Here is a 15779-nt window from a genome sequence, read left to right as displayed (position 1 = left end):
GTGGTAGTTCAGAATTCAGGCTGATTTTATAAACACCTGGAGTAATTGGGTAAATCCTGAAAGAGCTGGTATTGAAGTGGATAACACCTTTTCTGAGATGCAGACTGTTTTGCTTTACTTAAGAAGATGAATGCTTGAAGAATGTGTTTTTATGAAATTCAGCATCCTTCATAGTTACCACAAAGACGTTTAGGGAAGCCAGTCTCACCACAAAGTGTGGGGAGTAATTATACTGTAAGAACTTGGCATCAAAACAGCAACATGATATCACAGTGGTGCTTGTGTAGAATCGCATTTGGGGAGCAGGAGAAATATATGCAAAGATCCCCTATGTAAGAAAGCTTCCACAAGTAAACAATAGAAGAATGGCAAATAGTTCCTTTTCACAATTCAGCATGTCCTCATCTCTACTGCACTCCAATTAAATTTAGGGTGCAATCATCAAATGATAATGGGCCAACGCAAGTCTCTTGCGCTGGTCCACCAGTGTCACAAAAGTGCTGTAAATCACATCTGCGCCACCAGAAGAACAAAGAGGCCAAAGCGAGCTCCACTTGGGTCAGCCCATGAGGTAAGCTCGTGCCGGCTGAGTCAGTCCTGCACAGAGGTCTGAGAGGGCATGGGGAGAACAAGGAAGAGGCGTTTCAGGGCAGGGGGAGGGCAGCTGGTTGGCAGGTGGCTGGTGAGCAGGGTTGGGGCTTGGATCCAGCACTTATGCCGGATCGTATCCTGGGCAACCTGGAGCAGCTCCAGGCTGCTTGGATCTGTGCTACCTCTTGGGGTAGTGCAAATCTGAGTAGCCCCATTGGGGCTGCTATGGCTTTGCCTGGGGTAAGGGGAAGCGCTTCCCCTTGTCCCAGGCTAAGCCGCTTTCAGTCCCCACCCCACGTTGGATACTGGGCAGGCTAGCTGGCCTCCCTGTGCCAGTGCAGGTTAGGATTGGGCTATTAATTCTTTAAGCATGACAGCGCGACCCCCCTCCCTGTGCCAGCTTAGTCTCACAAATATTCGATAAAGCACATTTGTGATGACTAGAGTAAACATCGCCGATGGGACAACCTGCATCAACCTGCCAACGCTGCAGCCAGGCTTGGACACTGGTGGCCTAATTCCCCAAGGTTCTTTGGAAGTGAAATTCTTTCTCTTTTCAGATATTTGAAACTTCTGCTTCTTCATTGCACTTTGGAAAAATGCTGTACTTTGGAAAAATCTATGTAAATTTGATGTCAAAAGAGAGCATCACCAAATGGAGTGGGAAATTCAACACAGTCAGGATTTGTTTGAAGTAATCAAAGCCTGAAATATCATGCTTGTCTCTTAAAACAGATCAGTGTATTATCGATGAAGTCACCTACGATGTTAACCAGACTTTCCTCAAACGTCACGATGAAGGACATATGCTGAACTGTACATGCTTTGGTGAAGGTCGGGGAAGATGGAAATGTGACCCTCTTGGTAAGTTCCTTCCCAGCTGAACTTCATGATTATTTTTAAGGAAAAGTTGAGGTTTAGGTAATCTAGAACGTATGATAATTCAGGGTAAACTAGTGAAGCTATTTGAGACATCGGAAATAGAGCCAGCCCATTCTTCTAAGGCTGCCCTCTCCAGCAAATACACTTCAAAAGGCTAGTACCAAATATTGCCTATGCAGGATTGTGCTTCTTTAGCCTGTATCCTCCACCTCTTCATAACTTCCAGAGCAGAGCTTACAAATAACTATACAACAAATCCCCTGCTTGCCTGTCTGGTTCAGGGGCCATTGTGTTTGCAGCGGCTTGATGGAAGCTGAGAGTCAGTCAGGAAACTACTGATCAGTGGCACCCCCTTCAAGTGGCGACTAGGGCATGTTCTCTGCCTGCCATACCATAGATATGCCACTGCCTGTTCCACTACTTTATGCTGTCACACTGCCTTTCCTTTTCATATGCTTTCAGCCAGATTTGTGAGTTGTAACACAGCCACCCAGCAGTTATTTCTGTTCTTGCCCCAAGCTTCTTGTAATCATTTAGGAGATCTTTGGGAAATCTTTGGGAATTTCCTTTGGGAAATTCTGTCTTAGGAGACTTAAAATACAAACACTTTCTTGTGAGGTCTTCTGGTCTCTGGAAGCCAAAAACAAACAACCAAAAAAGCCCAGCAATGACAGCTACAACAAATATTATCTTACCTGAGGCTGAGCCTATTTTATTAGGCTAGCCGTTTCTGAACTTTGCTTAGGATAAATGGAGAAATGCTGAAGTGTGTTAACTCGTTTCAGCCTGGCCCACAGGTGTGCACATTCGATCCCTGTTGTGGATATGCAACATTGCATATATGCAACAAATAAATGAAAATCAAATAGTGGCCTTGTCAGGGAAGGTACTAGGAAAAGGCAGACTGATTGAGGGGAATAGTGCCTAGTGGTTATCATTTACAAACCCTTTCCTACTCTTTGCTTTCCCTTTTTATTGGGGTCAGCAGCTGACCTAAACTTGGTAACAAGCTAAGCTATTTCTTTCTATGAACAGATTTATTCTATTCCAACCCCCCCCCCCCCACAAAACCCCCCAAATTTTGAACAGTATGATCAAGATGTTTGATCTTTGATTACTTGATCTTTGGGGAGCTTGAATATATCTTCCCTGGTTAGAATCTGCAAGTGATTCTTCTTCACTTAAATACTGTATATCTGCAGAGGTTTACTTATGTCTTACAGGGGCTCAGTTAATAGAAGTTGTTGCAGATGGTTTCTTTGGAAGTGGAAGTTTGTTTGAAAATGAGTTGGAGAGTTCTGTGAAGCATAGTGCATTCATTTTGCTACACGTTTTGCTCCAAAATAATAGTTTGCTACAGGACAGGTTTCTATTTGCTCCTAATCAAATGTTAAAAGCTGGCAGGTTTATGTCTGAATTGCATTAATGAAGATATGGAATGTCTACTAAAACAGGGGGGGCCCCATATCCACAGGTCCTATATCGGTGAATTCAGTTTTCTGTGGATCAGGTTCACGGACACCCCCCCCATGTACGCTCCCTCCAGAGGTGAGGGAAGAGAGGCTTCTGAGCTTGGCAGAGGCCATAGATTTCTGTCCACAGTCTCTGCCGGGCTCAGACTGAGCATTAGAGCTCAAAACACATGACTTCCAGTTTTACTGAGAAACCAGAAATGCCATTTTTAATGTCTTATAAGGCATTAAAAAATCACTTTCAGTTTCTCCATGAAACCTGAAGTTATGTGTTTTGAGCTCTACAGCTCTGTCCAAGTCTGGCAGAGGCCATGGACAGAAGTCCTTGGCCTCTGCTGAGCTCAGAAGCTCCTCAAGAAGGGAGGGGAGCCTGACTTCTCTCACCACTGGGGGGGGCGGTCCAGACCGCAGGCGTGGGCGTTCACCTGTATCCATGGTTTCAGCTGTCTGCGGGGGGGGGGGGTGTTCTGGAACAGAACCCACTGTACAGTTACTCCTGGGTTTAGAAATAGAGTCTGGTCTTGAAAATCCTGTTGCTGTTAGTTTAATGTTATGGAGACCATGAATAAGAGAAAACATCTTGGCCTTGAAATGATGTGGTACTGTACTATTGAAATCGGTGGGAATTTTGCTACCAGTTGACTTCAGTGGAAGTAGCACTGAGTTTTAAAAAAGCAACTTTTGACCTTTGGTTGAATTACAGGCCATGGCACTCATCTCTTGCAAAGATCAATTCAAAGGTGGGGTCGTGAGAGGTTCAAGGGGCTGTATGGAGATGCAGAGAATGCCTGGTTTAGTCTGTAAACCTGGGGAGCGTTTCACTTGAAATAACTTTCCCTCTTCCATTTGGTTTTTTGCTTTTAGACCAGTGCCAAGACTCAGAAACCCAGACCTTTTATCAGATTGGGGATTCATGGGAGAAGCAAGTTCAAAGTGTCAAATATCAATGTTATTGCTATGGACGTGGCATAGGAGAATGGCACTGCCAGCCTTTGAATTACCCAGGTAAGAATCTTAGACTACAACCTTATACACATTTTCCTGAGGCTAAGCCCCACTGAACACAGTGGGACTTACTTCTGAGTAGTTTAGCACAGGATTGCACTGCTAATATATGAATGAGAGACTGTGAAATGAGCAATTTGTAAAGCGAACATCTTATTTTGTGTAAGTGCATATTCTTTGAATAGTTTTGTTGTGGTTGTTTTATTGGATTGTCCAACATGTTATAAACAAATTTTAATTGGTGTCCTGGGAGTACAGTACTTTGTACTGAAGGTGTGAATTACCAATACTATAGATATTTCAGGGGGTGTGGTTTGGAGGTTGAGCTGTTGCCCTGTCTGAAGATGCTAAACAGGATCAGCCTTGGATGGGAAACCAGTAGTTGCTGACAGAGCTTGTAGAGGAATGTGAAGTGTGTGGAATGTGGTGGAGTCAGCTGACAAGAGAGATAAGATCTTGAGAACTGGTCAAGGTGGGATTTGTGGCTGCTTGTGAAAGCTCAGAAGGTGTGTGCAGCCAGAATGATGAATGCACATTGAAAGGCAGACATCTGGAGAAACCGGGGCTTCAGTGAATTTTAGAACAATAATTGTTTTTTAAAACTTTGGAAAAAAGGGGATTTATGAGCAGCCTGCCAGTTGTAAACTGCCTTGTGCCTTGAAAAATCTTGAGAAAGGCAGTATAAAAATCCCTTAAATAAAATATAATAAATATTAACTTCATGTTACTAGTGGGGGAGTTGAGACTGACAGAGTTGCCTTACTGGATTATTTGATGGCAGAAGTTTAGTTTAAATGTGTGTTTCTGATTCACGTCTCAGGGCCCAATCCTATTCAATTTTCCAGTTCCGGTACAGCCATGCCAATGGGGTGTGCACTGCATCCTGGGGTGGGGATTCATTCACAGAGGCCTCCTCAGGGTATGGGAACATTTTGTTCCCTTATCTCTGGGCTGCATTGCGGTTGCAACAGTGCTGGAAAGTTGGATAGGATTGGCCCTCAGTCTTTTAGCTGCTAGATTGCACCAGCTCTCAGTTTGTATCAGTTGCTGACGCTTATTTTGATCACAGAATGTTCCATGTACCTAGAGCAATTGCTTCTGATTTTGAGAGTGTGTAGTACCTGACATGATTGGTTCTTTGAACAATATATTTGGACTGTCCTGGTTGTTCAGTTCCAGGAACTCTCCATAGACATGGTCAACATGAGCTTATTTATTTTTCTGCTTTAGGCTTATGCACATACATTGATAAGTGCAGCAGCTGAGCTAACCTTTGGGCTGCAAATCAGTGTTTGCCTCTGTATGTTTGTTTTTAAGCTTCACAGATGAGCCCAATGATAGGTCTCTTTTCAGATGTTAGGGCTGCTGAGGACACCAGTAGGTGATGGGGATGCTGGCTAGGTACGTCCCTCCACTGATATGCTCACTGGCCCATCTGTAGCAATGCGTAATCAGTGCTTGCCCACAGAGGGATGTACAGAAGATTGCTTCACACAATTGGGAGCCCTTTCCATGTGTGAAACGTGGCTAACTGGCACACTTTCATTTTCCATTAATTTCTGTTTGTGATTCAAATCCCTGCATCCAGGGCTGACTCAAGATCTCCTGATGTGGCACCCCAAATGCTGCCCCCTTACACTCCGATGTGCTAGTCTATGCTCCTCCCACTCTCCAGTGTTCTAGCTCAGCACTTTCTTCCACATTTCCTCTTCATCTCTGTCCCCCTCTTCCTTTTCCAGTTTAGGGAGTGGAAGCAGAAGGAAGAGCAGTGGAATAAAGTAGGTAGACAGAGATGGGTGACTCCTACCAGTCAGCTGCCTGAGGAAACTGCCTCAGTTGTCCTCATGGATGAGCTGGCCCTACTTACATCAGTGAAGATGAGGCAATAAAATACGCCTCTGTTTCATTTTGATGATTAGGAGGCATTTTATTATGAACTTGTTGTAGGATCGTATTGCACCAAAATTCTGAAAACCAGTGAAGTTCATGTATTACTGCTTCATATGCCAGCCAAGACAATGGAGCTACAGTGAATCCATAGCAGATGGTAGCAATGAACACTTTGCACCTCAACAGGGTGCCTGCTGAGTAGGTAGTCCGTTTGTGAGTGACATGGAACTAAGTTACAAGCCTCAGGAGAAAATCAATTGACCAAACAAAGAACTGGGTCACTAGTTAATCAGCTCTGGATTAAAATTCTTCATGTAAACATGGATCTGACTCCAAGCATGAAGCAAATGCATGCTCAGTCTTTATGGAACATCACATTTCTGGGGTACAAGGCCATCTAACAGCCCAATCCTATCCACACTTTCCTGGGAGTAAGCCCCATTGACTCTAATGGGACTTACTTCTGAGTAGCCATGCATAGGATCGGGCTATTAATCAATAATGACTTGAAGGTGTGGGCCCCATGGGCGGCAGCAAGTCAGCACAGCCCCTGGAATAGTTCCAGACCTTGTTTCTGCTCTCTGCTATGGTCCACTTTCTGCCTATAGCAGTGTTCTCAGGTCTTCAGTATGTATCACTTGGCCTTCCTCCACCATTACAACTTTGGTTTAGATCTGTTCTCCTGGGAAATTAATCCTTGATTTCACTGTAGCTTCTAATTATTTTACATATGCTAAGAAAATGAGCTAGAGCAGCATTTTTCAACATTTGTCATTAGAAATGACAAGTTAGAAAGGTACTGAAGATAAAATGGCTAATATTGTAATACCGTTGTACAAATTGATGGTAAGGCCACACCTGGAGTACTGCGTCCAGTTCTGGTTGCCACATCTCACAAAGGACATAGTGGAAATGGAAAAGGTGCAAAAGAGAGTGACTAAGATGATTACTGGGCTGGGGCACCTTCCTTATGAGGAAAGGCTACGGCGTTTGGGCCTCTTTAGTATAGATAAGAGACGCCTGAGGGGGGACATGATTGAGACATACAAAATCATGCAGGGGATGGATAGGGAGATCCTCTTTTCCCTCTCAGATAATACCAGAACCAGGGGACATCCACTAAAATTGAATGTTGGGAGAGTTAGGACAGGCAAAAGAAAATATTTCTTTACCCAGCATATAATTAGTCTGTGGAACTCCTTACCACAGGGTGTGGTGATGGCATCTGCCTAGATGCCTTTAAATGGAGATTAGACATATTTCTGGTGGAAACGTCCATCACAGGTTACAGGCCATGATGGGTATGTGCAATCTCCTGATTTTAGAAGTAGACTACCTCAGAATGCCAGATGCAAGGAAGGACACCAGGATGCATGTCTCTTGTCTTGTGCGCTCCCTGAGGCATCTAGTGGGCCACTGTGAAATACAGGAAGCTGGACTAGATGGGCCTTTGGCCTGATCCAGTGGGGCTCTTCTTATGTGCCCTGCCATACCACATCCCATGGTCCACCTATTGGAAGTACCACTGGAATAACTGGCAATGATGTAATCACCAGTTACTTCCAGGTTTGGAGGCTAAGTACGATGCCACAAACACCGGTAATGGGATCAGGGCAAAAAGGACAGCATGGAAAAAGCTTATACTGGAGCTCTCCCTACCAAGATAAGCCTTCTGTTGCTGTTTGTCACATTGCATTGTTGGTCTCCTATGATGAATAGGATTTACAGCTCCATAGAAAATGTATGCTGATGACCCTGGAGATTCAGCAAGGGTGCAGGAGTGAAAGACACTGGAATCCCTTGCTTCTGTTGGCAGCAGGGGGGTTTGCCTCAGGGTAATAATTTTGGAATAACAAATCCTATTATGGGATGGTTGGGCTACATCAGTAAGACTCAGTACATGGTTCATGAGTTTAGAATGTGGACTGTAGGCTTTGTCATGAGCCTGGAAATGTATTGGGTTAAGAGAAATGGCCCATTTTGGTGCATGTGGAAGGAAAATGGTGGGAGCCAAACCCTAGATTCTGAAATAAGCGTTGAGTCACAGTGACTCTTGTCTGACTGTTAAAATAAACATCTCATGTAGTTATTTGAAATATGTGGAACCTTCTGAGTAGAAGCCAAAACCTCTCCTTAGTTACAAAACTTGTGGAAAATGTGTAAGTAAATCAAACAACTGAGTTCCGGAGTGTCTCTTTGGGACTCAGGCTGGCTTTGAAATGGTCTCGATAAGGGGATGGGGTTTGTTTTCATAGAGATGTTTTAAAGTTTCCACAGGTATGTATGTTGTACAGTTGTCCAAACAAGTTTATAAAGGGAAACTTTTTTAAACGGAAGAATTTAATTGCTGTCATAACTGAGGCTCCTACAGAGTCAGTCAGTTGTTTGCTGATATGCAGTGGGAATTTCAGTCTTTCTCACATGGCACCATAGGCTCATTCAGCAGCAGACTGAATCAGCATTTAGCTGGATGTTTTATGAAGGGAAGAAAAAAATTAGAGGTCAAAAAGAGTAGCAGAGCATGAACAAAATGGTCTGTGAACTGAGTGACTTGGGACTGCTTGTGGGTTGCCCACTCTCAGCCTAACCTACCTCACCTTGTTATTGTGAGGAAAACTTTCACCTGGGGAACCATGTGCACTGCCTGGAGGTCCTTGGAGGGTGGGGTGAGATAAAATAAATATAGGAACAAACTGAAGTAGGGCTGATTTTATACAAAATGTAGGGCGTGTGGAAAGCACTTCCTGTGCATTTGTTTGGAAACCACATTGTGCACTAGACTGAAGTGGCCTTAACCCATGCGCCAGCTTCTTTGCCTTCAATGCTCATTGCCTGCCTGAGTCTACTACTATATAGCTGGCACAAGTCTTAGTGAACTGAAAATGCGGATCGGTGCTGGGAAGGGCCATAGATTTTTGGCAGTACCGCTGGACCAATACTTGCACCTCTATCTGACTGATTCTCAGCCTCCATCTGCCCTCCTCCCTGTCCTGACTTCTGCCTGTTCCTCCCCTTCCTCATTTTCTTCCTACTCCTCCCCCCCCCATGACTTACTGGTCCTGGGGTCTTTGATGGACCACTGATGTGTGGACCTGGCTGGTTGTTAGTTGTGGCAGCTGCTAGGCTTCACAGAATGGTATGTCATGCTTTGCAACATCTGTAAAAGACCTTACGTTACCAAAACACTAGTTCCAGCACTGTAAGGCCCTATTAGGATTGGGCTAAAAGTAAACTAATGGGAAAATTTTCTGTTTTAGTTTCCAGTGGTCCAGTCCAGGTGATTATCACAGACCTCCCAATTCATCCTGATTCTCATCCTGTCCAGTGGATTGCACCTGAATCCTCTCAAATTTCCAAGTACATTCTCCGATGGAAACCTGTGAGTACTTCTGTCATTTATTCAGCAATTTGTGTGTGTAAAGCACTCAGCCCTTCTCAAATGGGTTCAAATTTGTAACTAAAATCTAATTTAATAATACCAAACAAGTAATTGTTAACTCTAAGATTAAGTATCATAACACAAAGATCCACGGATCCTGTATCCACAGATTAACTTACATGCAGTTGAGGGAGGGCCCTCCTGTACCCCACCACCACCCTCTGAGAGTGAGGGAAGCTTCCATGGGACTCTATCTGTCTTATAAGGCAGTGGTTCTCAAACCTGTGGTTCTCAGGGAGAGTTTGAGAGCCTGTAAGTCCTTGTGGGGGTGGGGAGAGGCAGTGACGCAATCCCCAGGATTGCACCGCTAAGGGGCTACAGGGGCTTGTCTGGACTTACCAGAGCACCCTGCAACCTCCCGGGGATGCAGGGAGCTCTGTGTGAACATCTGCAGGGCTCCCCAGATCTTCAAAAGTGAAAGCGCAGTGACTGTGCTCCACTTCCACAAAACCAGAAGCACGATGGCTCCACTTTCACTTTTAGAAGCCTGGGGAGCCCTGCAGACGCTCATGCAGGGCTTCCCGCACCCCCAAGAGGCTGCAGGAGGCTGTGGTAAGTCCAACCAAGCCCTTGCAGCACCCTTAGCGGCACAAACCTGAGGATCGCGTTGTTGCCTCCTCCCTGCCTCCTTGCTGCGCCCACCCCTTAAGGGGGCAGAGGCCAGGGCCTTCGGGCTGGGGTGTTGTGACACCCGAGTTAAAAAACCCCTACTATAAGGCATTAAGAACGTCACTTCCGGTTTTGACGAAAAACTTGAAGTAGTTTTTCTTTAAACCTTCATTCTGAGGCCTGCAGAGACCACGGGCGTATGTGTGTGTGGACTCTGCGGGGCTCAGAATACCCTCCAGAGGTGAGGAGAGCACAGCTCCCCTAACCCCCGGAGGGTGGGGGTGGCATCTCCCTTATCCACTGATTCATGTATCTGCCGGGGTTCTGGATCAGAACACCCATGGATACAGGGGCATGCCTGTAATACTTGAATGTGTGGTCTAACGTACATGCCCTTTAACGTGCTCATGGTGACCAATCAGGCAGTAGAGATGAATTGACACATGCATCCTCAATTTTTTGCAAACATGCTGGCAAATTTCAAAAGGCCTCTCTCCTTGGTGAATTGGGGGGGGGGGCTGTGAACAGTGGTGTAAAAGTTGATTGGGAACAAAGGAACATATTCTCATTACTATGGTACCTGAGATGATGGTAGCTATTTTGTTGTGCTGTGGAAATGAAACTGCCTCAGCACAGTGCAGTAAAATGGATCAGCCTGCTTACTGAGGTAATGCATTACTGAGGTAATGGAGGTAATGGAGATACATATATGATTTTACTGATGATTACTCTCTGGTAATGATTACTCTCCATTAGTTGTTTATTCTCTGGTATTGTGTAGTGTCTGCAGGTAATGCTGCTACCCCTGGCCTTGCACTCACCAAGCCCCCCTGTAGACTCTTATCGCCTCCTCCCTTATGTAAGGCCATGGAGCTCCATGCCAGGGTCTGCTGGAAATGGGCACCCCAATCCTAACCTGTACTGGCACAGTCAGGCTGTATGGCCTGTGCTGTATCAAGCACAGGTAGGAGGAGGCTGGAGGTCTACTCAGGGTAAGGAATATTTATTCCCTTATGCTGAGTATAACCCCAGCCTCCCCTATGGGTCTCCTTGGATTTGTACCAGCAACTTAGCTGGTGCAAATCTGGGAAGCCTGATATAACTCTGCAAAGCCCAGGAACGGAGACTATGATACGTTGGAGGGCTACTGCACTGTTGCTTCGCTCCTACTGGGCTTGTCCCACACCCCACACATTCAAATATCCTAGAGCAGTGGTTGTCAAACTTCCTGGGAGCTTTACTCCTGGGGTAAGTCCTTGGGTGGGGGTGGGGGCAGCAAAGCGATGCCTGGGATCACGCTCCTGTGGGGGAAGGGGGGCTATTTTTAAACTAAACATATGTGCCCTCAGGGTCTGGGGGGTGTGGGAGCCCTGCGGAGCGCTTGCAGGGCTCCCTGCAGCTTCTAAGTAGTGAAGGTTGCAAGTGTGATTAAACCAGTAGTGGAATTTCCAGTTTCATTGCACTTGCAACTTCCACTATTTAGAAGCCAGGGGAACCCTGCAAGCACTCCGTGGGGCTTCCCACACTGAGAGCATGCAGATTTAGTGTAAAAAATAGCCCTCTTTCCCTGAAGGGGTGCGATCCTGGGGATTGCTTCTCTGCTTTCTCCCTGCCCCCGCCCCTTAAAAGGAACAGGGCATTGTTACACAAGCTGGTGGGTCGCAACCCATCAGCTGGAGTACCACTGTCCTAGAGGTAAAAAGATCTTCCATAGGAACTGGTAGTAGTTCCTATGTAGTTCTGCTTTGGATGTTGAGTTTGAGATGTCTTCTACCTGGGAATATGGAGAGCAGCATTTAATTTAACTGTCTTGATACAACTACTGTTTGTCCCATATTATAGTTCTATGAGGCTATGCAGATTTTTTTTGGTAGAAAATAAAACTATTTGGTATATCTCTTATAATATGTGCAGATTTCTGCTGTTGAGTTGTCATCCTACCCTGTCCGACATGTGTTTTTCTTCAGAAAAACTCTGCAGCGAAGTGGAAAGAGGCCACTATCCCAGGCTATTTGAATTCTTACACCATCTCTGGCCTGAAACCTGGTGTTATTTATGAGGGGCAGCTTATTAGTGTGCAGCATTATGGCCAAAATGAAGTCACCCGTTTTGAATTTACCACCTCTAGTACTACACAACTTTCATGTAAGTAATGAGCAAGATGCACTTGATCTACCAAGTGTAATGGGCAGGTAATGGGCTTTGCTGGCTTTAACCTATGTTTATCTTGCTTCTGTTCATGATGTACACAGACCCTAAATCAGATAGGAATAGGGCAGATTTTAGAGCTCATAGTAATTCATGCATTTATTTGTATCCCCTCTTTGTTAAAACAAGGCCAAGGTAGCTAACAACATCAACAGCATATTAAAATCACAGCATTATAAACAGGAAGAACTTTAACAGGAATTGTAAGAATAGGTCTACAATTTGGCTTCTTATCCAGACATTACATTATGCACTTGGTTCTATTAAAAATTTGAGTTTATTATTATTATTGCTACTACAGTATATGCACTTATTCATTCTCAAGTTCACAATAAGTACAGTAAAAAAGAAATTTTAAAATCTTACACAAAAATGATAACTAAGGGCCCAATCCTATCCAGTTTTCTAATGCCAGTGCTGCTGTGCCTATGGGGTATGCACTGCTTCCTGTGTTGGGGAGGTAGTCTTGGAGGTCTCCTCAAGGTATAGGAACATTTGTTCCCTTACTTTGGGGCTGCATTGCGGCTGCCCCGGTGCTGAAAAGTTGGATAGTTTTGGGCCCTAAGGTTACAATCCTATCCACATTCATTACTATATCCTAATCCATTACTGTGAATTTGCTGGGAGTAAGCTCCATTGACTTTAATGGAACCTCCTTCTGAGGTTTGGATTGGGCTCTAAGCTTGTTGATATAGCAACAAACTATACCATTAAAAAAAAACCAAAAATGAGAGTATCTGTCCCATGCACATTTCAATTATTTGGTTGAAAGTCAGAAGACTTGCCCTTCCCTCAGTTGTGGCTGATTTTGTATTGCTTCCCATTCAGCTGTTATTACTGTATTTTCCCTTAAGTACTTCATGTTTTGAACTGTATCATTTTGCACGGTGGGTGCCAAACCCTGGTCCATGGGTCTGATCTGGCATTGTTGGGATCTTTCCCTGGCACAAATGGAACTTACCATTCTGCCGGGCAGTCTCTTCTCTGCGCCTTCAATCACCTCCAATCTTCATGCCAGGCAGCCACTTCTGGGTTCCTTTGCCCCAGCAGGCTTTGTAGCCAGATTTCTGGGCAGACATGGCTGGCTGGCACAAAGATTGGAGTTGATCGGAGGTACAGAGAACAGGCTTCCCAGCAGAACGATAAGCTCCATTTGTGCTGGGGAAGAATTTTCCAGCACTCCACAAAGAATTGATACAAAGATACAAAGATACAAATAATTGTCTCCAGCTTGGAGACTGCTGTATGTTGTACTTTTTTTTTTGCCATTAACAGCCCAATCAAAACTGCCCTGCTGATGCAGCTGTGCTACTACATCACGTGCTGCATCCTGCAGGGGGCAGTCCTGGAGGTCTCTAAGTAAGGAACATTTGTTCACTTGCCCTGCTGCCACTGATACCTTCCCCTTCTGGCCTCAATCTACCCTCATTCCTGCTCCCTCATTGACTTACTGGCACTGGGAGATATAGACAAACTTCTGGTGCGCTGCCACAGCCTCTCACTACTTGTGATGGCGGCGGCCAGGTGCATGAAACAGCATGTTACATTTTGCGACAGCCACTAAGGACCTTATATTGCTCATTCCAGCAATGTAGTGTCTTTTAGGAATGGGCTATAATTTTGACTTTAAAATAATTTAAATTTAATTATAAAAATAAGTATGAGGAAGTGGCTCTTAAACTGCAGGTTTTTCATCCATGTAAATGCAGTTGTTTTATCTTGATTTTTGCTTTGCAGCTGTCACGGTGATAGGAGAAACCACAGCACTGCCTTCTGTGGTGACTGCCTCTGAATCTGTCACAGAAATCACTGCCAATAGCTTTGTGGTCTCCTGGGTTTCTGCTTCAGACTGTGTCTCAGGTTTTCGTGTTGAATATGAACTGAGTGAAGAGGGCGATGAGCCCAAATATCTGGGTAAGTTTGATTGCTTGCATCTAATGTGCCATGCCCTTAGGTAGCATAAATAGAATTGATTCCATTATAGCCAATTGTTTTTGTCTCCTGCAGCTAACCTGCACTATCTTTTCTATATATAATCCTAGTCTCACTAGGATAGCTAATGAATTTCTGAATATTCTTACATTGAGTGGCTAGACAGCTTATGAGGCAAATTTTGTTTTTGATTTCTGCCCGATCAAGAGTCCCACCTAGATTTCTGACCAGTGGGTAAAAGTGCTTTATACAGCCCAGTCCTGTGCTTCTTTACTTTGAAGTAGTTCATACTTGCTTAAATAAATATGCATAGGGTTGCAGCCTAAGAATCTGTGACATGTTTGTATCTGTGATCCATTTGAACTGTTTGTGAATTAAATACGCACAACAAATCAATTCCCATGTTTGTAGGTAGATAAATTGTCAGGGATTAAATTTAGGTAACGTTTCAGAGAAGATGCTATGCCTTAATGCCATAGATGCTGTCTATGCCTTGTCATAGACAGACCAAATAAGCTGGGAGTTTTAGGCATAGATTCCTGCCCTAGACTTGGGAAATAAGATGGGCCACTTGATAGTTTTGACAACAGTTATGGTCCTTTAGACCTGGCTAAAGAGGATGATATTGAGCACCTAATGACAAAAGGTGGGATAAAAATTCTTTAAATAAATCTTTGTTGACCTTATGCAAGTGCTCTACTATTATAACCACTTTGAAGTAAAAGATTTGTATCTTCAAAAGGCGTTCAAAAATTTTTCTGGTTTTTCTTTTCCTCTTATTAAAGATCTTCCAAGCACCGCCACATCAGTTAATATTCCCAATTTGCTTCCGGGACGCAAATACATTGTCAATGTCTATCAGATTTCAGAACAAGGGGAGCGAGATCTCATTCTGTCAACTTCACAGACCACAGGTATGTTAGATCATACAAGACCTGACAAGGAAGGTCGGCACCCTGCTATTTTTTTTTTCTTTTACCAAGCTAGATTTTGCCTCTTGTGTCATTTGATTTTCTTCTTTGTTGTTTCTCTACCTAGCACCTGATGCTCCTTCTGAACACTTTGTAGAAAATGTTGATGACACTTCAATTGTTGTGAGCTGGATCAGACCACAGGCGCCTATCACAGGTCTGTCTTGTTTGCATATATTGATTTTTAAACTTGAGTGGATTTGTAAGAGGTACACACATGTCCTTGTAGCTGATGATTAAACCATTTTCACTCAGAAAGTACATTTCAGGCAAAAGGGAGGTGAATCTTGCTTTCTGCCTAATGCAGAACAATGGAATACTTCATTTGTGATGTTTGTTTTTCCTCTCAATTGAATGTTTTATAGATTTACTTGTCCCCTGTTCCTAAAATGTGTACAGGAACAAATAAAAGTGTAGATTAGAGAATCATGCTGGCCTCTTTGGCAAAGGGTTGAGTGGAAGTTTTTTATTCTGATTGGGTTGACCATATGTTTTTGGCTGGCCCTAGGTTACCGAGTTGTCTATGTACCATCTGTGGAAGGCAGTAGTACAGAACTCAACCTACCTGAAACTGCTACCTCTGTGACTCTCAGTGACTTGATGCCTGGAATTCAGTATAATATCACTATTTATGCCGTGGAAGAGAACCAGGAGAGCTCACCTATCTTCATTCAGCGGAACACCACAGGAGTGCCACAAACAAGTAATAGCTAAGACATTCCCTGGAACTTTGTCAATCCACTTTTATCTTCCTTGCATGCACCCACACATTGTATCCAT

At 44.2% G+C, this 15779-nt stretch overlaps 1 protein-coding gene across 7 annotated transcripts in view; it reads left to right on the top strand.

The window, feature by feature from the left end:
• The window catches only part of FN1 (fibronectin 1), an 89774-nt gene that overhangs the window by 28212 nt on the left and 45783 nt on the right, over positions 1–15779 (top strand). For all 7 annotated transcript variants that reach the window (XM_066626750.1, XM_066626730.1, XM_066626720.1 and 4 more), the window contains exons 12-19: positions 1327–1455; positions 3810–3950; positions 9098–9219; positions 11856–12033; positions 13834–14010; positions 14814–14942; positions 15067–15156; positions 15508–15702. In XM_066626750.1, coding sequence (XP_066482847.1) covers positions 1327–1455; positions 3810–3950; positions 9098–9219; positions 11856–12033; positions 13834–14010; positions 14814–14942; positions 15067–15156; positions 15508–15702 — 1161 coding nt within the window. The remainder of the gene's footprint in view (positions 1–1326; positions 1456–3809; positions 3951–9097; positions 9220–11855; positions 12034–13833; positions 14011–14813; positions 14943–15066; positions 15157–15507; positions 15703–15779) is intronic.

This window comes from Tiliqua scincoides, chromosome 1 (genome assembly GCF_035046505.1).
Source record: "Tiliqua scincoides isolate rTilSci1 chromosome 1, rTilSci1.hap2, whole genome shotgun sequence".
NCBI classification, from domain to species: domain Eukaryota; kingdom Metazoa; phylum Chordata; class Lepidosauria; order Squamata; family Scincidae; genus Tiliqua; species Tiliqua scincoides.
The sequence above is the reverse complement of the archived record's forward strand: the minus strand, read 5'-3'. Positions and strand labels throughout refer to the sequence as shown.